Genomic DNA, 27772 nt, shown 5'->3' on the forward strand with positions numbered 1-27772 from the left:
AAACTGAGGCCTTGAGAGTTTAACGTGGGGGAGGAAGAAGTGTTTTCATAACGACACCTTAAAAGTCCAGGCCTCGGCTAATGCCTAGGGATAGAAAGGCATCATCTGTAATAGTCGGGGGAGAAGGGTGGTGTAGAAGTGCATTCTGGTCTCAGTACTTTGGTTTCCAAGATCCAAGGCTAGGTCATTGAGAAACTTCTTTCTCCCCATAGGTTTACGGTATTAGTTACCCAATAAAAGTAGGGTTAATTTTACAACCCAAGTAAAATTTAAGCCAAAAAGGCTTCAACATTACTCTAGGATTTATGAAAGTAAACATGTGGAGTGCTTGCAGGATTTTACAACATTAAAATTTCAATGTCTTCATGTCAGGTAGGTGACAGATTCGTTTGTGTGTGTCCTTAAAGGTTAAGTTTTTAAGAGCTTTGCAAGACAGATTTTTGGGAACGAAAAGTGAAAATACTTTCCCCAATCTCCACCTCCAAAAAGACTGTTGGAGTGAATGGGGAGTGGAGAGCCTCTGGACACTGGTCTTTTAATGATCAGCTCTATGAGATTTTTTTCACCTGGTTTCCTGTTACAGTGGGCTTTCTCGACTTCTACACTGAACCCCCAAGGGGGAAGTCTAGGGCCATAAGACTGACTCCCAAGTCAATTTTACAGAATAGGAGCTTAGTAAATGATTGTCCTTTAAATAAATGTCTTCTTTGGTGATCATAAATACTTCAATAATAAGCATGTGTTACCTCTGAGTAGCACTTTGTAAGAACGTTTACATTACTTCATAGGATCCTCATGACTTTCACTTATAGGGTAGAGAGGTCAGTGATCATCATCATCTTACAGATAAAAAAAACCATAGCTCAGAGGACTCAGAGAGATTGGCTAAGGACATGCATATGTTAAACCCAGGAAGACAAGTTTTCTCCTGATTTCTGCTCTAAAGTACTTCAACTTAGAAGAAACCAAAGAGGAAAAAATGATCTTTTTATTCACACAATGTACTGATTCCAGCCAGGTTAACAGAGGAGGAAGAACTGGGCTGAAGTCCGCCCAGAAGCCTGGCAGGTGGCCTTTTGTCTGGCTGTGGTCTGCTTTTGAGAACCAGCTGGATATTCTGTACTCTGGTGTCTTGTGCTTATGGTAGACCCTCGTGGGATGTTACGACCTTTATCCTTTCAAGCCGAAGCTCCCATCTTGGGTCCCACCCTCCAGCCTTCCACCTCCAGCCATTTGCCACACTGACACTAACCACACTATCTGGCATCCCCTTGTCTTAGGAATAAAATCTACTCCCCCTACTATTTTTATTATAATTTTGAGGCCACAGATTTTTTTAAGATTATCTTTAAAGTTTTCGGGGATCACGAAAGCATGATTTTCATTGACACATTCTGTAGATTTCCTGGAATTTAGTGACTCACTTGAAATTGTGCAGTCCCGGGGCTGCCTGGACATCTCTCTGCAGGGTAGAGATAATGGGTCTTAAGCAGCAAGGAGCCACCTAGCTGCACTGCCCTCTGGTTTCTTTCCAGCCGCACCCAACTCCTCACCCCGTGGAGCCCCCAATAGACACATCAGTTGGAGTGCATCTTGTGGATAAGATGCCCACGCCTTTGTAGCAAATGAAGCAGAAATAATCTGTGCTTAAAAAACAAAACAAAACAAAAAATTGTAGACCATGGGCCCAGATTCCCAACTCATTTCCTCTTTACTTTTTTAACTACATCATCTTCCAGCCCACCACCAGCTGCAAAAATAAAAATGCTTTCTCCCCTATTTAAGGATGATTTTGCGCTTCAGAATGATTTTCTGGGGGTGAAGGAAACTTGACCAACGTGACCAGCAGATGTTTTAAGTGATGGATGGAACTGAGGAAAAGCCTGACTTCCTTAGCCCAGCTTTGGGAATCCTGTGCTCAGCTTCTCCCCCTAGCGACTGTTTCAGGTATCACACAGTTAGAGCCAACTCACCAGCTAAATGTCTATGCTCTGTTTTTAGAGATGAGTATGAAGAAGATGGATTCTGTCAGCCATACAGAGGGATTGCATGTGCAAGATTTATTGGCAACCGCACTGTCTATATGGAGTCTTTGCACATGCAAGGGGAAATAGAAAATCAGATCACAGGTAGGTAACACCAGTGAAATTGTATTGATACCTTACATAACCCTTTTTCTCCCCACACGTTTTCTTGAGTTCCTCTCTCGACAAAGGATTGGGCTAGGCATAGGGGTTAGGAGCAGGATCACAGAGAAACAGGAGATATGATCTCTGTGTTCTGGAAGGAACACTAGAATACTTTATGGAAGATTGTTGCTCGTAGAGGAAAAGGGTGCTCTGAAAACTCACATTCATTCAGACACTTGATAAAGATTATTAGTGTTTTGGGCACACCAGGAACTGGACAGGGCACCGGGGATATGCCAATCTGATGAATAAGCCAGCTTACGTCTCTGCCCTCATTGAGCTTACTGTTCGGAGACAACATCGCCTAAACTGAAAGTCATGTAAACTCTAAATCAATTAAGAGTCTAGAATTCTGGACACCATTACTATGACTTTAAGGTAAACTCTAATTCTTCATGAAAAATCTCTCTCTTCATTGGTGAAGAGTGATAAGGCAAGATGATCATAAGTCTTCTTGCTCTAGCCTTCTCTGTTTTACCCTTCATTTTTCTGAATCAGAAGTATCTTTTTAGTGGAAATCTAATAATGATGCACTTTCTAGCACACATGAGCAAAGCAGTGTGTAGGCTACCCTGTACGATTTTGCACACCTGGTTCTGGTGGTTATAACAGCCTTGTGTTTCTTCCATTAGTGTAGTTGTGCACCATTTCCATATACCCTTGCAAGCCATTAAAATTGCCCTTACGGGATTCTAATAAGGTCGCCAGGCTTAGCAAATAAAAGCACAGGACACCCAGTTACTTCTGGATTTCAAGTAAACAAGATTATTTTTTAGTATAAGTATGTTCCAAATGTTTACCTGAAATTCAAATTTAACCAAGTGCCTTGTAGGTTATGGTAACTTTAGGATTGAACAAACCTGAGGCAGGCACACAGAACAGCAAGGAGTCGAGAAACTATGTCCCATGGGGACTATGAAGGAACTAAGAGGAGCCCCAGGGAGCTCTTTAATCTAGAGAAGCAACTAGAAAAAGCTGGAGTTGTCACTTGCTAAAGAACTTTCAAGAGGAAGGACTGTACAGTGAGCAGAGGACAGAAGCAGGACAGATGAGGAAGGGCTGTGGAAGGCACATTACAACCTAATATAAGAACATTTTAACATATTTTTACTAAGTATTTACAAAAATAAATGGGAGCTCTGAAGTAAATGTTTCATCACCCATGTATAATAATCCTCTCCAACATTTTCAATGGACATCTGCTTACTGGAAAATACTATCATTAAAGAAAGCCGCTTAATTTTGTTTAACCTGGCATTTCCCAACCGTGTTCGGCTCTGGAACCCTAGTTTCTCAAACACTGTGAATATTCTACAGAATGAATAATCTGAGGAACACCCATTGAGAAACAGTGTACCAAACCCTGCCAGACTATCTTGTGAGGTACAAGCTCCTTGTCAATGTAAAGGGAGACAGGTACTCTTTCTGTACATGGTTGTCAAGCTGAAGAGGTCAGGCTAAATGACCACTAATACACACCCCAGAATGACTGAGTTGAGCTTTTCAAGAACTTCCAAGAGAATTGCCTCATTTTCAGAAGATGAAGTAGAAGTATCAAAGGCACAAAGAAATTAAACAAGTTACCCAGAGTCATCCACCTCAGAGGTAAGACGCAGAACTAAATCCTGGGATCAGGCTTGTCCACCGCAGACAGCGAGTTCTGCCCTGCAGCTGTCGAATGTTTTAGAAGCTTCATAAAACTCATAAAAAGAACCGGATGAAACACAAAGTTCTGTTGCTTTGTAGTAAAAATGAAAAATATATTGTGCTTTAACCTAATTAATTCTTTTTATTAGGAAATGGTACATATGTAACCTAATCCTGTTTTTTTAACTTTGTAGTCAAAAGGATTTTTTTTCAAGCCAGTGAAAGTAAGCCGCTTGGACATCTGAACTGAATCTCCTCTTGGCCTTGTCTGTTTGAGTGCGGCGGATTCCTTCCCGTGTGTGTTTATATCTGATATCTGTTGACTAGATAACCGGCGGCGATAAACCCTGGCCCCTGGGAGTTAATAACTGTGTTTGTTTTCCAGCTGCCTTCACCATGATCGGCACCTCCAGCCACTTATCTGATAAGTGCTCTCAGTTCGCCATTCCTTCCCTGTGCCACTACGCCTTCCCGTATTGCGATGAGACGGCATCCATTCCGAAGCCCCGGGACTTGTGTCGCGATGAATGTGAAATCCTGGAAAACGTCCTGTGTCAAACAGAGTACATTTTTGCAAGATCCAACCCCATGATCCTGATGAGGCTGAAACTGCCAAACTGTGAAGATCTCCCCCAGCCCGAGAGCCCGGAGGCCGCAAACTGCATCCGGATTGGAATTCCCATGGCGGATCCTATCAATAAAAGTAGGTGGTAACTCCTGGCCTTCCGTGCTGCCTGGGGGCCTGCAACCCCAGGGCACAGTGAGAAGTGGACCTTCTTGGCGGGCAGATTGCCTTCCAAGGGGCTGACCACTGTATGGGAGATGGAGCAATCAGTGAGTGGGTTAGATGTGGTCCCTGGCCTCAAGATGCTTCATGAAGATGGTCATGTTTAAATATGGCTGCTGGTTCTTCAGTGACTTAAATAGAATTGCCATACGACCCAGCAATGCCGCACCTGGGGGTACACTCACAAGAATTTGAAAAAGGTGTTCACACAAAAACTTGTATGCCAGTGTTTACAACAGGTCTATTCACAATGGCTGAAAGGTGAAAACAACACAAGTGTCTGTTAGCGGATAAATGGATAAACAAATTGTAGTATATCTATTTAATGAAATAAGACTCACCCATTAAAAAGGAATAAAATCCTGAAACTTGAAAGGATTATGATAGCAAAAGAAGCCAGACATCATTGTATGATTCTGTTTCTGTGAAACATCCAGAATAGACAAATCTATAGAGACAGAAAGCAGGCTAGTGGTTGCCAGGAATGGGGTGGGGGGCTTGGGAGTGACTGCTGAATGAGTATAGGATTTCCATGCAGATGATACAGGTGTTCTGGAATGAGACCTGTGTCCTGGAATGGTGAAGGTTGCACAATATTTTCAATGTTCTAAATACTCTAATGGCAAATTTTATGGTATGTATATTGTACCACAATTTAAAATACATATACATGGGGCTTGTCTCTATCCACTGTTATCTCACCTCTGTTCCTCTATAACTGCCCTTTCCCCTAGAATTAAACTCATTGGCAGTTTTTTTGAGTTTCCTTTTGTAATTTAATATTATGCTATTAGTTAAATGAATTAATGCATCTAAAATGCTGAGAACTGGGTGGACCAGTTAGCTCAGCTGGTTAGAGCGTGGTGCTAATAAAATGCTGAGAACTACGCTTAGCACGTAATAATAGCAATATCTTCATTATTACCATTATTTTATCATTACCCCTCTATATTTTCATTTATTTCAACTCAGCAGATTTTTGCCATGCTTCCAAGAAATAGCCTTGTGGTCCCCTGGGAAGAGGACTTGCTTCTCGAGAAGAGCCAGTTCATCAGCACAGAGTGGCCCTAACTCTTATTAGAAACCCATACGCACTGCTCCTAGCAAACATTTTCTGGGAACTAGATTCTTTATCCCATGATTCATGTCTAAAGACATCAAGCAAAAATGGAAAGAAGAGTTTAGCTTGAACCTTTCCTGAACCATTCACTAGGAAATTACTCCTGTGCCCCCCTGGGCCCTGCCCCCAGTTCTGACTTTTTTTGTGTTCAATATTAAAAATACTTGTGGAGGACTGGTTTTATTCCTGACCCGTAAGCTTTAAATCCTCCCAGGAATGTAACTGCAAGGCAGGACCGCTGTCCCAGCCCAGCAAGCAAGGAGACTGCCCGCCTGGCCCCCGACCAGCAGGGAAGCCTTAGCTCATGAGGTTAATTGCAAGCCTTTCCAGAAACTTCTGGCTGGAAGCTTCAGCAACGGCTGGTTCTTTCTCACAGTCTGGGCCTTTCTCTTCTGCTTTCTCAGATCACAAGTGCTATAACAGCACAGGTGTGGACTATCGGGGAACAGTCAGTGTGACCAAATCAGGACGCCAGTGCCAGCCGTGGAATTCCCAGTACCCGCACACACACACCTTTACTGCCCTCCGTTTCCCGGAGCTGAATGGGGGCCATTCCTACTGCCGCAATCCAGGGAATCAGAAGGAGGCTCCTTGGTGCTTCACCTTGGATGAAAATTTCAAGTCTGACCTGTGCGACATCCCAGCATGTGGTAAACGCCTTTAACGTATTCAGTGACCTTTAAAAGACCTCTCTCGTCCCCCTGCGATTAGCAGAGATGATAAGGGGGCCAAGGAGAGTGGTGGTGGTTGTTAGATCTCAAACTATGTTTCTAAGGCGCCTAAACCTTGCCCTGTCTATGTTAAACAACTTTTAGGGTACCAGCTCACATTCTCAGGGAGCAAACTGCTTGCTTCCCACAGCCGTTGCAGTTAGTGGGTGAAACAGGCACAAGGAAACCAGCTCATCACAATCAGCCATGTAGAAAAAGACATTACCCTCCAGGGTCCATGTCCATGTGCACCCATTTTCGCATAACAGGTATTATGGGCAGAAGCCAGGTGAGAACTGCTTTTCTGTTGTCCTTGAGAACACCCACGAGGGAGGATGAGTCCACGGGTGTTAATCAGCCACTCTGAGTAACACATTACTCCGGGCAATGTGTAGAGAAACTCTGTCCTTTGTATCTTCTTCTCGTGTCGCAGAAGTGTGGGAAGAAAATTAAATTCTTGAGACAGTTTGTTCCATTTCCTGGAAAAGTGTTTGGCGGGGTAGGAGAAAAAGAAGGAAAATTAGAGTGAAACCTGGAGTTGGAACTGTCTAGGAACTGAATCTTCTTCCTGGTCCTAGTTCTTTTTTTTTTTTTTTTTTTTTTAATTATATTTGACAGACAGAGATCACAAGTAGGCAGAGAGTCAGGCAGAGAGAGGAAGGGAAACGGGCTCCCTGCTGAGCAGAGAACCCGATGTGATGCAGGGCTCAATCCCATGACCCTGGTATCATGACCTGAGCTGTAGGCAGATGCTTTAACCCACTGAGCCATCCAGGCGCCCCTCCTGGTCCTAGTTCTTATAGATGATGTCTGCTGGGTTCTCCCGGCTCAGAGTCCAGTGACACTGCAGGAAAAGCAATAGCAGGAAAATGGACGTAATCATAACATCCTATTGGGAGAATAAATGAGTTGTTTAAAAAAAAAAAAAAATCTGTATGATGTCTGGAAGGTGGTAAATGCTTAACAAATAATAGTCAGTATATAAGGAGGCATCTACTATTCGTATGTAGTCAACGTAGAGGAATGTTTGCTCTCAGTTTAGCAAATATTGTTTGAGAGCCCACTGTGGAGCAGGGGGTTTGAAAGAGAAATACAATGTGATTCACATTACAATCACAATGCAGGGTGTGTGATGCAAGAGAAGTTAGCACGAATGTTATGGAACAGAGGAAGCGAAAACATACTAAAGAGGAACATAGGAAGAAGCAATAAAAATGTTGAAAAGAAACCTTAGTGATGAAAATGTGGGAAACTATTATTCCATGATTTCATTCTTATGTGTTACCTGTTACTATATTGTCTTCTCTTGCAAAATGGGTTTTATGGGTGGTTAAACATGCCAAGTTTGAGAAAGAGGTGACCAAACTCTTTTGTGTTGCTTGGCTTTAAAATGCCTTCATATGCAGCATAAAGAACAAATTATGAAGCAAAACTCTTCCAGAACCACCATTGGAAACTTCAAAGCAAATTATCCCGTATTTTTTAAACGGTGTGTCCTTAATTATTCATGACTTTCCCACATGCTATATTCAACATTCATAGGAACGCATAAAAATAAATGTAGATTTATAATCATTTTCTTGGCTGTCCACCCCTTCTCCTAAACCAAGTGAGGTACAAAGATCTGTAAGAGAGTCAAGGATAAAAAGCATCACGAACTGAGCACCTTCCACGTGTCAGACCGGGTACTTGGGGTTTTCATAGGCTTCTTTTATAGTTGACTTTACACTGTGATGGGTATTACTAATCCTGTGCTGTTGGTGTTACACCCAGCTTCTAAATAGCATATCTGTCTGAGTCTAATCTCATCTTCCCACTACTCTACCATGCTATCTCAGAATACTGATGTGTGTCCTTAAGGAGACCAGATGAATTATTTTAGGGAAGAAACACATTGTTCGCTCCTCTCTGGATACATGCAATTGTCCTTTGGGTGTCTTCTGACCCCTAATTTCCAAGCAATACCCAGCAGAAGTAGGGAAGTAATTTGCTCATAAACTGGAAGATCTGTTGATAAGCTGATTCAAGCTTTATTGTAATTCGTTTAGTTTAGTCAGGACTCTAAATTACACCTAAAATGTATGGTTTTCATTTTAGTGACCTTCCTGAAGTCATCAGACCAAGTACACACTCTGAGAGATGAAAGAAATCCTTAAACAGTCTTTTGGACTGTGGACAGAGAGAGAAAGACCGCCTACATCTCACAAAACACTTACCATGTGCCCATACAAAACTCCATGCTTACATACTCATGTGCATTTAAAACTCATATCCACACTGTGGGGTGGGTGTTAAAGTCCACTGAGGTTCAGAAGGGCTAAAGGATGGGTCTGCATCACACAAAGGATGAGATTGGAGCTTGAACCCTCCTCTGTCCACAAATAGCTGTGACCAAACTCAAAGCTCACAGCTCTTTTCCCAGACCTGCTGCTATCTCCCGTTTAAAGATTTTTCTTTTTTTTCAGAAATAGATAAAAGAATGACAATAGCCTGCACCTCTGGATTCTAGGATCTAGATTTCTCATAGTATGCTTTGACATCAAAATACTTTCCCTTGCTGATGAGGAAGTCCCCCTTCGTATGACTCTGTATTATCGTAGTGTTAATCAGTACAGTGATGTTAGAAGCCCTGAAACTTTCTTTCTGAATATCAATCCACAGAAGACAACTTAACATTCTGACCACTGGTAAGTTCTCGTCATGTGAGAGATAAATTTAGACGAATACTCAATCTAGAGATGACAAGGCAGTTTCCGGCACTTAGAATAATAATTTTTATCAAAAAGAGCATTTGCATTTCACATTGAAAGGAAACAGTTCCTCTGGAATTCTTCAAGCCAAGCCACAAGTACATCCATTAAAGGCACAGGGAATCCTTGACGTTGATCAAGGAACAGCTGCTGGGAGGGGGAGTATTAAGGAAGAAGGCAGGTTGCCATCAGCTGTTGGGCAACAGGGGATGTTGCTGGGCAAGTCTTCTCAGAATTGCCCCTTGATAGACCACCTCCAGCAACTTAGTCATAATAGCATCCTACTTTTCAAACACTTCCTGCAAGCATTTGATTTCCTTTCTCTCTTCATTCTTAGAAAAATTCTGAAAGAGAAAGTAGGAATTTCCCACCCTCTTTTACCATATGAGAAAACCAAGGCCCAGGAAGTGGTAGGACTTACCCAAGATCACAAATCAGTTAACAGAAACCAGTTCTCCTCTCTCTAGGACCACTCACTGCTCTTTGTTCTATAGCAATGCTTCCCAAACGACAGAAGATTTGTCTCCCAGGGAGCATTTGGCAGTGTCTCAAGATATTTTGGTCATCACTCCTGGGAAGGGGGGGTTGTGTGTTATTTCTGGCATCTGGGGGTCGAGTCCAGAGGTGCTGCTAAACAAGCTAGATGCACAGATGGACCCATACAAAGAATTATCCAGCCCAAAATGTCAACAATGCCAGGGTGTAGGAACCCTGAGACTGGATAGGAATTATCCCATTTAAACTATAGAAAAACAATAACATTAAACAGCAATTGCCATTTATTGAGTGGTTACAATGAGTCAAAGACCATACTAAAAGGTTTTTTTATGCATTATGTCATTTATAATAGTCTTCTAGCCCTGTGAGTTGGGTTTTATTCTACCCAAGAAGAGAAAACTGAGACTCAGACTAAGTAACTTGTCCAATGCCACATGGTTAGTAAGAATTAAACTAGGATTCCAACCTATAGCCAGTAGTTGTGTGTCAGATAGATAGGTAGATAGATAAATATTGAGAATAACATTTTATCCTACAGTGAGCTGAAAGCTTGTGGGGCATATTTAAAATGAGTGCTTTTCCTTCTCCCTCGCAAATGGGATGGAGTCTCACGGGAATGTTCTTGCATTCTTTAGTTAAGTCAGAATTAAGGAGATTTCAAAATCTCCATGTGGTTTCTCATTTTCCTACTGATAACTTTTGTTTTCGTTTCAACTAAGTAAGGCTAAAAGAAGTATAGGCCTAATTAAATGCAGAATGTGAGCCTTTGTTGTACTTTCTAGAATAAAGGCATTTGGGAATGGCCTGCCACAGACCGTTTTATCTGCAAACTTTCACTCTAAGACAGAACATAAAGTTAAACACAACCAAATATGTCTGCTGTGAACTCTGGGAATTGGCTCCACCAGGACTCTCTGCTTGTGCCAGGTAATGCTTGGAGGAGGGGAAAGAACCAAAGATTTGTTTGGGCAAGACCTGACCTGTCCCTGACCTCTCCCTGTCTTTTCCAGTCCCTGTCTTTTTCCTTCTTATCCGAGGCATCTAACAATCAGAATGGTTAGTTACTTATTTAGTTATTCACAGAAACTCAGTATGTGTTGAGTTTCTACTATGCCTCAGACTTTGTGGATAGGTAGATGAAAGCCTGCCTTCATGTAGCTTACAATCTGGTGAGACAGTCAGTTGGAATAAATATGAATCATATTAAGGACTGTTTTATAGCTCCCAACATTTCTGTGCGCTGTCATGCACTTGGCATTGTCTTAATGGCTGCTGTCTATTCTGTAAAACCAGCATCTGGCCTCTGACTTAGTTGATGCTAATAAAATGTGTTGAATGAATGAATCCTCATAATAACTGCAGGACAAAGGAATCTTCTCCATTTTACTGATGGAGAACTGGAGGCCATGTTGTTTTTCGTAAAGCCAACATTAAAACCAGGTCCATAGGACTACAGGTCCAGTCTTCTGTCTACTGTAGCACAACTGCCTCAAGAACAAATTCTAGATGATTCGGAGGAATAAACATTCCTTTCTCATTTTCCTCTTTCCTTTGATCATTAGGGACTCTCTAGATCGTTGGGATGCTGTCCATTGATTTTCTTGTTCGCAGCTCCACACATGCAGGGCTCCCAGCCATCTACTCTGAGAGATTCTAGTTGCTCGCCTCAGCCTCAGCCCCGGTGAGGACTAGCTCCCCCAGCAGCTCCGTGCAAGGCTCACGGCGTCTACCCGTTTCCCGTTAAATCCAGTTCTCCTCCCTTCCCGGCAGCCCCAGGTCCCCAGCCCTCAGAGTTGGCCATTTTCCCTGAGAGCCTGCCTGCAAACCTTCATTCACTATGCCTTTACCTCTAGTCACTGTGGCCACCTTCCAAGCCAAATACTGTGGGTTGGGTGGAAACTACGTTGAAAAAGAAACATTTGCCTATGTTCTTTCCAACTGGCACCTAGACACACCTCCCAGGTTCACAGTTTCACTGTAGCCCTTATCATTGCTTTTCGACACAGCCCTGGGGCAGAACTGTGGAAAATGCCAGTTTCTCTGGGAGCATTTTTTGCAGGATCTGACCATTTTACTTCGGCTGTATTCTACCAGATGACCTCTTTTTTCTCTCTCCCCCACTCACTGAGGTCCCCCATTTGTTCCTCTCTTGACTTGTATAGGGAGGTGGAATCTTGATTATATTAGTGCTTTCATAGTCAAACCTTGGCCCTTTATTTTACTCTAGATTAAGTCCAGAGGCCACATTTCTTTCGCCAGCCGGCCTGGCATGCCCAAGAGACCTCAATAAAGGGTCTCTCCCTCTACCAAAGAGCTAGAACTTCTAAGCAGTGCTATGGTTTTGACTCCTCAACCAACTTCTCCACTGAGCACCCACCGATAAGAAAAGTAGGGGGTCATTTGGCTCCAAGGGCACTTTTCGTACCTGGCCTATTACTTTCGTATTTCCTTTTAAGTCCTCGGCTTGCAACAGTCTGCCAAAGGGCACAGCGCCCAGTTCTGTGCCTGAATAGCCCTGACTTGTCCCATAACCTTACAAACACCCGCCCTGGGTTCTGCTTTGTCACAAACCATTTTCTACAATGTGGTGGTTTACAGTTTGGGGCAAGGCAGATGTTTTCCAGATTGCGAACACTAGAGTTTTTAACTCACTCTGTCAGCAGCCTTCTCCCATATTTCATAGAAGACCTGTTGTGAGGCAATTTGTCTTTCAGCCATTTCTTCAAACCAAAATTGAACATTACAGTGAATTGGACGGTGGGGAGGGGGAACGGAGGAAGGAATAGAGCACAGCTTTGTACGGTTTGAAGTTTTCCGGAAGAGTTATTTTTATGCTACAGAGATTTTCAAGATGTACTTTATTCTCCAGTCTCTATATATTTTCGACAAAGTAAAGGACAATAGTTACCCAAAACTTATAACAAAGTCATGTTCCATAAACATTTTTAACCATAAAATAATTTTTTCCTCAAAGATTTTTTTATCATTCTCAAAATATATTGAGTCACTTATCCAGGGTGTCAGCTGCTGTAGCAACAAGCTTTGGGAAGCTCTTAACTATTTGGGGGACAGGGACACCACACTGTGCCAATGGGAAGGGCTCCTTAACACTTTAACCCTTTGGTGACAGAATTCTCATGTAACACTGCAATGATCTTTGCTATTGGCTTCCTAGCAGCCACGGTTCTGGCAGGAAACAAAAGGCACAAATAAACACACCATGGAGAATTTTGTAGAGAGACTGTTCATGAAGGTATTGGCAGAGTTAGGGGAAACCAACAAGGTGAAGAACCCACGGCTAGCAGAAGTAGGAGGCATTGCCATCCTAGGCTTGAAGGGTCAAAGGAATGATTAGTTACCTTACCTTGTGGAGCAGAGCTGAGAATGAAAAGAGGCCCATCCAAAGGCTGTGGCCTTTGGTAGAGAGGGGTAGTCAGTTCCTCTGCAACTCAGCAAGGAGGAAGCCTGGGAACTAACATGGCAACCATACTCTTCTTGCTCTGGGCAGTTGTTCTTGTCCTGCCAATGTTTCCCATTGGCTGAACCTAACTGGAAGCCAGAGATCAAGCGTGCTCATTGATACTGTCCATACAAGTCAGCCTCAGCATAGACCTGAGTAGAAAAGGGCTGATACTGGATCTTAAGACACATAGGGAAGATATTCATCTCTAGCTTTAAATCGCTTGCTTCACAAGAGAGTCAAAAGGACAATAGGAGCCTAAATAAGGTATGTCAACTCAGTTTATAAAATCAGAGAACTTTGAGGGGAACCATTGAAATCATCTAGCCTCTGTCTGAACATTGCCAGAGACCTTCAGAAATGGAGACATCTCACCACCCCAAAGAGGTTATGGGATGGATCCCTCTGCTCAAAATTTGCATTTGTTAAGCCTGAAACCAAAATCAATATGGGAAATCTCCTGATTTTGAAAAAATGTTGAGCATGCATCAGGGAAATACAAATCAAAACCACAATGAGATACCACCTCACACCAGTCAGAATGGCTAAAATTAACAAGGAAATGACAGATTTTGGCAGATATGGAGAAAGGGGAACCCTTCTACGTTGTTGGCAGGAATTCAAGCTGGTGCAGCTCTGGAAAATAGTATGGAGGTACCTCAGAATAGAGCTACCCTACGACCCAGCAATCACACTACTGGGTATTTACCCTAAAGATATAAATGTAGTGATCTGAAGGAGCACGTGCACCCCAATGTTTATAGCAGCAATGTCCACAATAGCCAAACTATGGAAAGTACCTACATGTCCATCAACAGATGAAAGGATAAAAAAGATGTGGTGTGTGTATACACACACACACACATACATACATACAATGGAATACTATGCAGCCATCAGAAGAAATGAAATCTTGCCATTTACAATGACATGGATGGAACTACAGGGTTTTATGCTGAGCAAAATAAGTCAGAGAAAGACAATTATCACATGATCTCTCTGATATGAGGAATTTGAGAGATAGGGCGGGGATTGTGGGGGTTAGGGAAAGAAAAAATGAAACAAGATGGGATCGGGAGGGAGACAAACCATAAAACACTCTTAATCTCACAAAACAAACTGAGAGTTACTGGGGGTGGGGGGTAGGAATAGGGTGGCTGGGTTATGGACATTGTGCTATGTATGTGCTACGGTGAGTACTGTGAAATGTGTAAGCTTGAGGATTCTCAGACCTGTACCCCTGGGACAAATAATACAATATATGTTAATAAATAAATATTAAGTTAAATTAAATTAAGTTGTAAAAGAAAAAAAATGTTGGCCAGGACTTCGAATCAAAAAAAATAAATAAACCCTAATAAGGAACAAGTCTAGAACAATGTACTGATTCAGTCTGTAACCTCTGATAATCCTTTATTATCTACGTTTAAAGGTACCTATCACATCCTTCATTCAATTTTTAATTTGGTCTAAAGAGCATGTAGCTCTTCCAACCTTTCTTTACCCATCTTCCTTTTCCTCTGAATGTTTCCTGTTTTTTTGAAGCCTTCCTTAGAAATGTTGCTCTTAGAAGATACCTTTTTTGGTGTTTTTAAACCAGCAAAGGTAGAAAAGACCATGATATTTTCAATCATCACTCAGTATTGCCTATGAAGGGTATTTTTTTGCTAAAAGTACCATATATACAATTTTTGGAGCAATTTCATGGTGTTGTTGCTGGGTCCAACTGAGCCTCAAGTCTTCATTAAAATTTACTAGCCTTTTTTCCTCTCTTTTTTCCTTGGTTCTGTTACATCAAAAAATTATCTAGTAGATTTACTTAATCATGGGCTTCTTTAAACAAGAGCTTTAACCTAACTGTAAGCTATAATATTTATTTGTAAAGCGTCAACTGTTGGTTTTGGGTCATTGTTTTAGCCTGTCTGTATGAGCCTCTAAAACTTTCTGGTATAGGGGCACCTGGGTGGCTCAGTCAGTTTGGCATCTGCCTTAAGCTCTGGTCATAATCTCAGGGTCCTGGGATCAAGCCCCTCATTTGGCTCCCTGCTTGGTGGGGAGTCTGCCTCTCCCTCTGCCTTAAGCTCTGGTCATAATCTCAGGGTCCTGGGATCAAGCCCCTCATTTGGCTCCCTGCTTGGTGGGGAGTCTGCCTCTCCCTCTCCCTCTGTCTGCCTCTCCCCCTGTTTGTACACTCTGTCTCTCTGTTTGTCAAAGAAATAAAATATTAAATAAATGAAAATAAAATTTTATTTCTATAGTCAGATATCTTTCCTAGATTTGAGTCATTTTCAAGTTTGATCGATATGTCATTATTGAATAGTTGATGATAATGTCAAACAGGCAGGTTTGCTCAAGCTTAGCTTTCTACAATTTAAGGTAGATTTGCTGATTAACCCTATTAGGGTACCAGCTTATTGGTAAATTATAAATCTATCTAATGATATTGTTATCTAGCCCTCCATCTTTGGTACATAAGGATATCATGGGTCACCTGATCAAATGTCTTGCTAAAAGTTTAAATGCGCTTGATCTACCACTCTAAAATAATCCTATCAAAATGAAAGAGACTTGATTTTATAAAACCTATTGAATTTTAGCACTTAAAGATTAGCCCAATTAAAAAGTGGGCAAAAGATTTAAACAGACATTTCTCCAAAGAAGGTATACAAATGGCCAACAGTATATGAAAAGATGTTCAATATCATCAGGCATTAAAGAAATGCAAATCAAAACCACAGTGAGACATAGAACCCAGCAATCCTACTTCTGGATATATACCCATGTACATCATGCTATTATTCACAATAGCTGAGAGGTTGAAGCAAGCCCATCAATGGAGGAATCCATAAAGAAAATGTAGTATATATGTAAAAAGGAATATTATTCAGCCTTAAAAAGGAAATATGACACATGCAACAATATAGATTAAACTTGAGGACATTTTACTGAGTGAAATAAGCCGATCATTTAAAGACAAATACTGTATGAGGTATCTAAAGTAATCAAAGTCATAGAAACAAAAAGTAGACCAGTTGTTTTCAGGGGCTAGAGGGAGGGGGAAATGGAGAGTTATTTCCAATGAGTATAGAGTTTAAGTTTTGCAAGATGGAAAAGTTTTGGAGATCTGTTGTATGAATATCTGCATATGCTTAGCGCTACTAAACTGTACACTTAAAAATGGTTAAGATGGTAAATGTTATTTTTTTACTGTAATTTAACTTTTTTTCAATAAAAGAGAAAAGATTAGCCCAACTCTTTCCTTTTATAGAGAAAACTGTGGTCCTAAGAATTTATAGAAACTTTTAGTGAACTCATGTGGATTCTGGTTACTAAGATTTTTCTCAAGTGCTCACAAATGAGCACTTATTGTGGTAAAAACATTGTGGTTATTGTGGTTAAAACGTTTGCTGAAGAGGGACACCTGGGTGGCTCAGTCGGTTAAGTGTCTGCCTTCGTTCGGCTTAGGACATGATCCCTGGGTTTTGGGATCAAGCCCCGCATCCGCTCCCTGCTCAGCAGAGAGCCTGCTTCTCCCTCTGCCTCTGCTGCTCTGTTTGCTGCTTGCTCTGTCTGTCAAATAAATAAAAATCTTGAAAAAATTTGCTGAGGAAAAAAAATTTTAATCCCCATGTATGGCCAATCAGAGTCTTTCTAAGGATTAATTTGAGAATGCATAATACAGATCATCTTCTTAGTATTTCCTCTTTGAATTGAGAGACCTAATGACGGACCTAGCATACCAACTGAAGACCTAGTTAACACGTTTTCTACTTTGTCTTCCTGGCATATGTTTGAATATCACTGGTGCATGCTCCCATCTGCTACAGACCCCCTTACTTTGTAGTTTTCAAATAATAGATGATAGCAATTCCTATTTGTTTTCTATCGTTTTTATTTTTTCATGTAAGACTATAATTTAATGTGTTTATTTGTTTATTTTTGGAATTCTAATGACCTATAAGGTTTCTCCCCCACCTTTGCCATATTGAAGATCTAAGGATTTTTTTTGTTTTAACTTAAAAGTAATAAATTAGATGATGTTTCACTTTATGAAAGTACCTCTTGAATAAGAAATCATGTTTACCTTGTTTTAAGCCCCAGGATAAGAAAGAAGTATTTTCTCTGTTATATTTAATTACCAATCAAAGTATTGAATATCTTTGTAAAAATAAAATAGGAATGTCAGATGCGAACTGTGATAACCAATTGTTGATTTTTAAAAGGAAATTAATCATGTGATCCAGACTAAATCATTGGTTTAAAAAATCCCAAGTATTTAACTTGATGTAACCAATAGGTGCATTTAACTTTTAAACAACTATTTCAAAGTATTAAAAATCTTCACCCTTCTAATTTTCAGCCAGTTTTCATTGTAATACACTGAGGGTGTCCATTACCCTTTAAAGTGACTAGTAAGAATAGAGTCCATTGTTCTAATGTGATTCTGTTTAATAGTGTGATCCCCACCAGCTATGAGCCCTCACTAAAGGGAGCCTTGGAATCTTAAGGAGAATGATGAAGAACAATTCCATACAGTATTTTAATTTTTATTAACAATATAATTTTGAAAGCATAGAAACACTGAAGACAGACAGGCTTGCTTTCCAACCCAGACTCCACCACTTTCTGGCTTTGTCAAATTCTTTGTTCTTTCTTAGTCTTAATTTATCTACATGTGAAACCGAGATGACACCAAGTCACTGGTTGAAGTGATGAATAAAAACACAAGGCTGTTAAAAAGAGGTTGAGCAAATGTTAGTTTTCTAATTTTCCATGAGTAACATTAGTTGTTCTGTGGAATGTTTTTATTTGAAGTTTCTTGAGTCAGACTGACTCCCTTCTGGCCTAATGTGGAGAGAGGTGTGTGGGGAAGTACATGTGCTGTATCACAGGTTGACATTAGGCCGAAATTTGTTTCCAGTCACTTCCAACATGGCCGCGTATCGTTCTGCTTGATTATTTCCATTGGCGAGAAGACAGTGTGGGCTCGTTTGCATATGCTCCGTGTAATCAGAACGAGCCAAGTTTGCTTGTGTTTAAAGAATTCGCCTTCTTGAAGTTTGTTCTCGTGCAGACCCACAGGGGGATTTGTCCCAGACCTCCCGTTTACAATCGCAGGCGTTCTGTGAATAATCTGATACGGAATGAGTACAGAATAGACTCCTTTGTTTGCCAGACAGGTGAGAGCCCTACTTTCTCTTGTTGCTGAAAATCTGGGCCAGAAAAATGACTAGCGTTACATGAGTACTAAATTAACCTCATTCCTTTGTAATCGTTACCCTCCTAATGATTTCACTGAAAATCCAAGAATAACAAGAGGGAATCCCCCCCACCCCCAGCCCGGCACACACTAAGGTACTGAGAAATTGGGAAGTGTTTTTATAATGTTAATAATCCAACAACTGTGTGGCAGTTTTCAATTTTCTGAAGTTTTGTCATGAACACTATCTCTCACAAAAACCAAGTAAGGGGCGCCTGGGTGGCTCAGTGGGTTAAGCCTCTGCCTTCGGCTCAGGTCATGATCTCAGGGTCCTGGGATCGAGTCCCGCATCGGGCTCTCTGCTCAGCAGGGAGCCTGCTTCCTCCTCTCTCTCTCTGCCTGCCTCTCTGCCTACTTGTGATCTCTTTCTGTCAAATAAATAATAAATAAAATCTTTAAAAGAAAAAAAAAACAAGTAAGATTGGTAGAGCAATTATTCCTCTTACGTAAATGAGGAGATGGAGGTCAGAGAGGTTGTTTCCTGATTAAGGTTATTTAGAATTCCTAGCCCAAAGTTTTTATCTCTGAATCCTTTTCTATTCTAAGGGTAAGTGACATCAAGTGACTCTCCTCTAGTAGGTACTAGAGGAGATAACTTCCTTTGTTCTTTCATTTACGGTTTACAACAACCCTATGAAATAAGTATTACAGTTCTCATTTTACAGATGGGTTTGCTCAGAGAGGCTTAGTGCCTACTGAAGGTTGCACAGATGATGACAAAGGCAGTCTTCAGAAGTTTCTGACTCGAAGATGCATAGTTCCTTTAATCTGTTCTATCGTCTCTCAAGAGTCCACATAGACAGAGAGATAGATCTCCGATACACAGATAATCTCTTCTGGATCTATTATATTCCTGGTATAGAAGATCTATCGATCTGTTAGGCGCTGTGGTAAGCACTTTTCCATGTGATCGCTTTCTCTCTCTCCATCCGCCCATAGACATGCAGGCAGTCATTACAAAAGAACCCAAGAATAGTTCCTAGGATGAGAACGACCAGAATGGCCTCCAGAGATGACTGGGTTATGTGTCACTTGCCACTGTATAAAGTAGGGAGTACAAAAGCGACATGCCTGGCAAAGCTTCCTACCCCACCACTCAGACCTCCCTCATCCTCCCTACTTTTGTGAAACCAGGGGAGGAGTCCCAGCTTTTGAATTACTAGCTGCATATCCTGGGGCAGGTTACATAACCACTCTGTCCCCTTGGCTTCCTCACCTGTAAAAATGGGCATAAGGATGGCGCCTGCCTCATAAGGAGTTGGTTGTGAGGATAAAATTAATGAGTTAATGAAAAGTACTTCCAACAGTACCTGGCCCATATTAATAATAATAGCTAACATCATTTTGTTCTAGAAGACACTCAGCAAGTATTAAACCTGTTATTTTTATTATACTCTGAGTATAATAAATTTTTACTCCTCTGAGTATTAACCCTCTCTGAGGGTTAACCCACAGCACAGCCCCAACACTGAGGTCTTTGTTCCCCCTCCTACTTTGTGTGTCGAGTCTGCTTGTAGGTAGAAGGCGGTGTGATTTAGTTACTACTATATTTCACTGAATGACAAGTTCCCAAAGCAGGTGTGTACAAGCAAAAACTCTGTATGGTATATTCTCATTTTTTTAAAATATTTTTTTTATTTTTTTTTATAAACATATAATGTATTATTAGCCCCAGGGGTACAGGTCTGTGAATCGCCAGGTTTACACAACTCACAATACTCACCATAGCACATCCGCTCCCCAATGTCTATAACCCCACCACCCTCTTCTTACCCCCTTCCCCCCGGCAACCCTCAGTTTGTTTTGTGAGATTAAGTGTCTCTTATGGTTTGTCTCCTTCCCAATCCCATCTTGTTTCATTCATTGTTTTCCTACCCCCCAAACCTCCCACATTGCATCTCCACTTCCTCATATCAGGGAGATCATATGATAGTTATCTTTCTCCAATTGACTTATTTTGCTAAGCATAATGCCCTCTAGTTCCATCCATGTCATTGCAAATGGCAAGATTTCATTTCTTTTGATGGCTGCATAGTATTCCATTGTGTGTGTGTGTGTGTGTGTGTGTGTGTGTGTGTGTGTGTGTAATATCTTCTTTATCCATTCATCTGTTGATGGACATGTAGGTACTTTCCATAGTTTGGCTATTGTGGACATTGCTGCTATAAACATTCGGGTGCATGTGCCCCTTTGGATAACTACATTTGTATCTTTAGGGTAAATACTCAGTAGTGCAATTGCTGGATCGTAGGGGAGCTCTATTTTCAACTTTTTGAGGAATCTCCATGCTCTTTTCTAGAGTGGTTGCACCAGCTTGCATTCCCACCAACAGTGTAGGAGGGTTCTCCTTTCTCTGCATCCTCGCCAGCATCTGTCATTTCCTGACTTGTTAATATGAGCCATTCTGACTAGTGTGAGGTGGTGTCTCATTGTGGTTTTGATTTGTATTGCCCTGATGCTGAGTGATGTGGAGCACTTTTTCATGTGTCTGTTGGCCATCTGGATGTCTTCTTTACAGAAATGTCTGTTCATGTCCTCTGCCCATTTCTTGATTGGATTATTTGTTCTTTGGGTGTTGAGTTTGCTAAGCTCTTTATAGATTTTGGATAATAGCCCTTTATCTGATATGTCATTTGCAAATATCTTCTCCCATTCTGTCAGTTGTCTTTTGGTTTTGTTATAACTGTTTCCTTTGCTGTGCAAAAGCTTTTGATCTTGATGAAGTCCCAATAGTTCATTTTTGCCCTTGCTTCCCTTGCCTCCAGCAATGTTCCTAGGAAGAAGTTGTTGCGGATGAGGTCTAAAAGGTTGCTGCCTGTTATCTCCTCAAGGATTTTGATAGATTCCTTTCTCATATTGAGGTCCTTCATCCATTTTGAGTCTATTTTCACATGTGTAAGGAAATGGTCCAGTTTCATTTTTCTGCATGTGTCTGTCCAATGTTCCCAACACCATTTGTTGAAGAGACTGTCTTTTTTCCATTGGACATTCTTTCCTGCTTTGTCGAAGATTAGTTGACCATAGAGTTGAGGGTCTATTTCTGGGTTCTCTATTCTGTTCCATTGATCTATGTATCTGTTTTTGTGCCAGTACCATACTGTGTTGATGATAACAGCTTTGTAATAGAGCTTGAAGTCTGGAATTATGATGCCACCAACTTTGGCTTTCTTTTTTTTTAAGATTTCATTTATTTATTTGATAGAGAAATCACAAGTAGGGACAGGCAGGCAGACAGAGAGGGGGAAGCAGGCTCCCCACTGATCAGAGAGCCCGATGCGGGGGTCGATCCCAGGATTCTGAGGTCATGACCTGAGCCGAAGGCAGAGGCTTTAACCCACTGAGCCACCCAGATGCCCCGGCTTTCTTTTTCAATATTCCTTTGGCTCTTCAAGGTCTCTTCTGGTTCCATATAAATTTTAGGATTATTTGTTCCATTTCTTTGGGAAAAAAATGGATAGTATTTTGATAGGGATTTCATTAAATGTGTAGATTGCTTTAGGAAACATAGACATTTTCACAATATTTGTTCTTCCAATCCATGAGCATAGAACATTTTTCCATTTCTTTGTGTCTTCCTCAATTTCTTTCATGAGTACTTTATAGTTTTCTGAGTACAGATTCTTTGCCTCTTTGGTTAGGTTTATTCCTAGGTATCTTATGGTTTGAGGTGCAATTTAAATGGGATTGACTCCTTAATTTCTCTTTCTTCTGTCTTGATGTTGGTGTAAAGAAATGCAACTGATTTCTGTGCATTGATTTTATATCCTGACACTTTACCGAATTTCTGTACAAGTTCTAGCAGATTTGGAGTGGAGTCTTTTGGGTTTTCCACATATAGTATCATATCATCTGCGAAGAGTGATAGTTTGACTTCTTCTTTGCCGATTTGGATGCCTTTAATTTCTTTTTATTGTCTGATTGCTGAGGCTAGGACTTCTAGTACTATGTTGAACAGCAGTCGTGATAATGGACGTCCCTGCTGTGTTCCTGACCTTAGTGGAAAAGCTCTCAGTTTTTCTCCTGGTATATTCTCATTTATATGCACTAAGGAACCTCACTATTTAGAGGGACTTTCTGGGCCCCTTGTGGCATTTTCAACAACATACTGTAATTATCTTTTCTCTGTTCTCTTTCCCCAACCATGAGCTGCTGAAAGGTAAAGGACATACCATATTTAATTTTACATTCCCAGTATCTAGAATAGTGCTTGGCAGCAGTAGCTTTTGTTCATTGACTTACTGAACATGTGAGAGGATGAGTGAATGGATACATGATTAATTCTAGGTTGAGTAAATAATCATCTCCAAATTTGGGGTCAATCTGAATTTTCACCCTTTGGAATTTCTTAAAGCAAGAAAGTTGATGAGGTTATTGGGGATCAGGGCATTTATTATGTAACCCCTCTTAATTATGGCCCATCATTCTTGTGTTTGTTTGGTAAGTCAAAGAGTTTATTATTGTATGCCCAAAGTATCTGAAGGTCAGACTCAAATCAATTTTTTAAAAGTATGCTTCTTGTCCTATACATATTATATTCTCTCCCAAGCAATGGTAGAGTAGATGTAAAAGATTTCAAAAATATACTTCAGAGTGTTAGCACTCATAATTACTGGGTTCATATGAAATCATTTAAGAAGGATTCTGGGGTTTCAAAAAGTGCAAGTTCTTCAGTGATGCTGTGCTGGAGGGAATTGTAGACATTATCCAAAGTAGATACTTCCTTTGTGCAGATGAGAAGAAGTGAGGCCCCGAGAGGTGAAGGATCTGTTCAAGGTCACCCAGTTCATCAGGAAGTCAGTTCCCCCATATTCTAAGGTCAGTCCCCCATATTCTAAGTCAGGTCCCCCATATTCTAAGGCCAGTGGCTTTATGGACCCTGGGACTAGGATTCCTGGGTGACATTGATTCTGGAAGACGCAGGACTGGCCCTGTAAATCCAAACCTGCCAAGACAAGGGCATGATTTCTAGAAGAGCTCGTTGTGGTGGTTGATCTGGGCTAGCAGCCAAAGGAAGAAGATCCCTGTGGTCCACAGGCATGCTCTTGGGTGTATACAGTCCATTCACATGACGTTTAACTTTGAAGGTGTCAGAGAAATGCAGGTCTGTTGCTGAAGAGAGGCAACATCAGACGGGGACCCACACACATGCGAAGGTTTCACAGTGTTCCTCTGCAATTTTTAAACACTTGAACTTTAAACTTTCAAACTTCAATAAATTATGTTGAAGGTTTGATAGAAACAAATTGTAATAAGTAACGGTTCCTTTTTTCTCCAGTGAGTTTGTACGCACAGAAGAGGAGGTCATTTTCAACTACGCAATGTAATGTTATACATGTTATTCAAACTAGTGTGACTTTTGCTCTTTTTTATTTCTGTACCCAGATTCGAAGGATTCCAAGGAGAAGAATAAAATGGAAATCTTGTACATACTGGTGCCAAGTGTTGCCATTCCTCTGGCCATTGCTCTGCTCTTCTTCTTCATTTGTGTCTGCCGCAATAACCAGAAGACCTCATCCCCGCCTGTCCAGAGGCAACCGAAGCACGTCAGAGGTCAAAACGTGGAGATGTCAATGCTGAATGCATATAAACCCAAGGTAAAATTAGCACAAAACATGAAGATGTCAATGCTGAATGCATATAAATCCAAGGTAAAATTAGTAGAACGGAGCTGTACAGATTCTGTAAGCTTCGGGTTAAAGCAGAACTTAGCACCCTCCCCAGCTTCGAAATCAAATGATTTAGACTCAGAGTTTACATGCTCTAGAATTCATTTTCAGCATAATTTTGTCTGTCTCTAACTTTACCCAAGGCAGCTGGAACATTGTTTCATCAGTGTGTCCACGTCCACGTTGGGCCAGCCCCATCACTGCCTTAACATGGAGTCTGGACTAGAAAGAATCTTTAAGACATCATCTCTCCTAAAGATTCCAAGTGTGAGCTATTTTCACAATTTCAAAGATGGAAAGACTGAACTCTTCCAGTCAAACTGAAAGAAATGAACAGAGAAAAAAAAAAAACATAGTTGACTCAGTTCACTGTCCCAAAATTCCTTTTTATTGCACAACAGCACACATAGATGGTACACTGAAGAACGGTAGGTTTTATGTGATGTGCTTTTTTGCCACAGCAACAAAACCTAAGTCCTAACCTAGGAGCTCAGTTAGGTTTAATGCCTAACCAAAATCCATTTTTCTTTGATTTAAACATATTTAAAGAGAAGTGTTGTTCTTCCTATACTCTTTGAATGCTGTTTTATGATCGCCCACCTTAGCCTTCTCATCTCTGTGCTAAATCAGCCCACTTCCTTTTCGTTTTTCCTCCTTATCTCTCAACACGTGGGTTGCTCCAGGTCTTGGCAATGAACCCAGGGTCACCGGTCCTTACCTTAAACGGAGCACACACACCACATGTTGAAGCTGAAATACAACAGAGGCTTTCTCTCCAGAAAGCCAGAACCTCAATCCTTAGGCCTCTCAGCAAAGAAATTTCATTTAAATAATTTAGAAGACATCCCAAAAGCTTGTCTTTTCTTCTTATTCCAACTCCATAGGCCATTCATTCACTCATTCTACAAATATTTATCTTCTCTGTGGGCTAGTGACTGTATTACTCATTTGACCTTCATAAAGAAGCTGCATCTCTTTAATAAAATCTTAGAGAAAAATATCTTCACACTGAAATTAACTAATCCTTCGAAATAATTCGTTGAGTTGCCTATTGGGACTGACTCATAGTCCTCATTTGATTTTAGTCTGCTTTGCAGTTAGATTTTTGTTTGTTTCATTTAAAAAGTCTTATATATTTTTTTTCTGTTGAACTCATATTTGTCGGTAAGATTTTCGGATTTCTTAAATGTTAAAAATTCATTTTTTAATTATTCTGTCTCAAGTGAAACCACAGTTCTCTTCAGTGTGAATCTTTACCATTAAAATAAAAACAACAGTGAACAAACAAATCCAGAGACCCTGAAGACTACAAGGTTCACTCAGTAGGCTGGAGGGACAGGTAGAGGTGGAGGTTCCTTTTTTGTGACATCCTAGCTGCCTGCTAGCCAGCGTACATCCATTACAGCATGTCAGAGAACGTCACATTTAATCCTCACAAGGGACTTGAAGAAAAGAGAAGGGTTAATACTGCACATTCAGGAGCTCACACCCAGCTGACCCTTTACACTTCCCAGGCTTGAAAGTTCTGGTGTGACGGTGTTTCCTTATGAGAAACTGTCATTTCTGTTATTAAACATTGAGAAACTTTAGAAACGCCAGAACTGTGGACAGGAGAGAGACGCAGGTCAGCCGGCGTAGAGCAGTCATCTTGCTGCAGCCACCGTCTCCTCTCAGAACAGACTCCTCTGGGCTGCGGCAGGAACCACGGGAAGAGTTCTTTCCATTTGGGAAAACTGTCAGTTGCATAGGTCAGCCTCCATGTGCAACTTAATTCCATTATTAGCAGAGGTTTGCTTTGCAAAGCATGGTGTCCAAGAGGCATGACATTTTGGACTTATGCAGTCTTTCAAAGAAAGATCTCATAGAACTTTGTGGCATAAATGGAGAAAGCTAAAGTGTGTTGAGGGAGATACAAATTGTCGAGAACTGTACTAAGAGCTTTAATATTCATGGTCTCATTTAATCCTTGCAGCTGTTCGAGAATACAGATGTGATTATGGCTACCATACAACCAGAGTAACTAAGAATCCTACAGATTGAGTAATCGTCCAAAATCAAAGAGCTAGAGAGTGGAAGAGATGTGAACATAGGATTTTTTGTGACTAGAGAAAGTCCTTGCACTCGCCTGACCCCGTGAAAACTTTTTCACAGGACAAGTCATGCTGGGAAGGGAGAGTGGGAAGAGGGCAGGCAATACTGAATATGATTCCATTTGGTCAGTTTGGGCTGAATACTGACTGTAGGCATCCCCCTGCCTTGTGATAAATCCTTAAGAGGCTTGTGTAACCGTCACACGTCTAAATGGTATAGCTCCAGTTCTGCCAAAGGCATGTGAAATTTAGTCAGAGCAGTAATAGTCCCCTACCTTATATGGCTGTAGAGAAAAATGTAAAATATACTGGGACAGGGGCACCTGGGTGTCTGGCTCAGTCATTAAGCGTCTACCTTTGGCTCAGGTCATGATCTCAGGGTCCTGGAATCAAGCCCCGCATCGGGCTCCCTGCCTCATGGGGAACTTGCTTCTCTCTCTCCCTCTGTCTCCTGCTCTGCCTACTGGTGCTCTGTCAAATAAATCTTTAAAAAAATTTTTTAAATAATAAAATATACTGGGACAAATTTTCCCAAAGACTTAGTGAAGTAAACATTGTTTTCATCATTTCTGAGGTTTCCCTTGCAAAATCTCCCAGTGCCAAGATTTCTCCACCAAGGCTTAGAATTTAGCCTTAAACAGCTCTAAGTAATTCCGAATCCCACTGTTAAGTAGGAACAGCTCGAGTATCTTTGACGGGGTTGAGGAGGGCAAAAGAAACAACAAAAACAAATGCTCACTCTTTTTCTCTTACTCTCTTAAGAGATTTGGCTCCAATCAAATTTGAGTTATTCTGTTTGTTTTGGTTCTTACTGAGTGCCTTTCCTGGAAAAAGCACAAAGGACTTCGTAGACCTTAAAGAAAATTCCTAACTGTAAACAGCCAATCTCTAAAAGTGCTTTGAAAGGTCACTGACACATAAATATTACATGTACCTATAAAAGCTAAGGAAGGAACACACATAAGAAAGAAAGGGGGGGTGGGGGAAGTCCTGAAAACAAACACCCTACCAGCGTAAAATCAGAAGGATGCTTGGAGGGCCGGGATGTTAAAGAATAAAGTATGGAAACAGGTATGCCTGAGCCTTACTCTTATTTTCCCCTGGTCAATTCAAAAGTTAGAGGCTCCAGAATTTTTATTGATCCAAATGAACATGCCCTTGAGGGTTTAAACTCTTTCTATCTCTCTCCACTTGCTGAGCTGCTAAAACCACCCCCCCCCCAAGTGTTTGGATTAGGAGGAGTCTCCTCAGGGAGATTAGAAGCCTTTCAGAGGGCACAAGAGCAGTCAGACTGGTTGAAAGATCCAGCCTGAGTCCCTGGAGAGGTGGGTGAGGCGGCTGAAAGTTAGACCTCCATGAGATTTGAGTTTCCTGCTGATTTGTGGGGAAAGGAAGTCCATGGACCAGAGAGACACCTCAGTGTGGAGCCATGAACAGGCAGGAAATGGAGATGTTCCTCCTGCTCCTACCTCCTCCACCCCGCATGGCCCTGAGAAGTCACTTGGCCTCTGTGAGTCTCACATTTCTCAGTTGTTCAGAGAATGATGTAGACCCTGTTTGTGTAAGGTACTGTTCATTTGTTTTCCTTTTATTCT

The 27772-nt window shown here is 41.2% G+C and overlaps 1 protein-coding gene across 5 annotated transcripts in view; it reads left to right on the forward strand.

Annotated features, from left to right (window-relative positions):
- The window catches only part of ROR1 (receptor tyrosine kinase like orphan receptor 1), a 411219-nt gene that overhangs the window by 367790 nt on the left and 15657 nt on the right, over positions 1-27772 (forward strand). For 4 of the 5 annotated variants that reach the window (XM_082687829.1, XM_082687832.1, XM_082687830.1 and 1 more), the window contains 4 exons: positions 2002-2129; positions 4222-4539; positions 6148-6393; positions 23804-24069. In XM_082687829.1, the coding sequence (XP_082543955.1) occupies positions 2002-2129; positions 4222-4539; positions 6148-6393; positions 23804-24069 (958 nt within the window). The remainder of the gene's footprint in view (positions 1-2001; positions 2130-4221; positions 4540-6147; positions 6394-23803; positions 24070-27772) is intronic. The other variant, XM_082687831.1, reaches the window with a different exon arrangement.

Source organism: Mustela nivalis (assembly GCF_964662115.1).
Source record: "Mustela nivalis genome assembly, chromosome: 10".
In the NCBI taxonomy this organism is placed as follows: Eukaryota; Metazoa; Chordata; class Mammalia; order Carnivora; family Mustelidae; genus Mustela; species Mustela nivalis.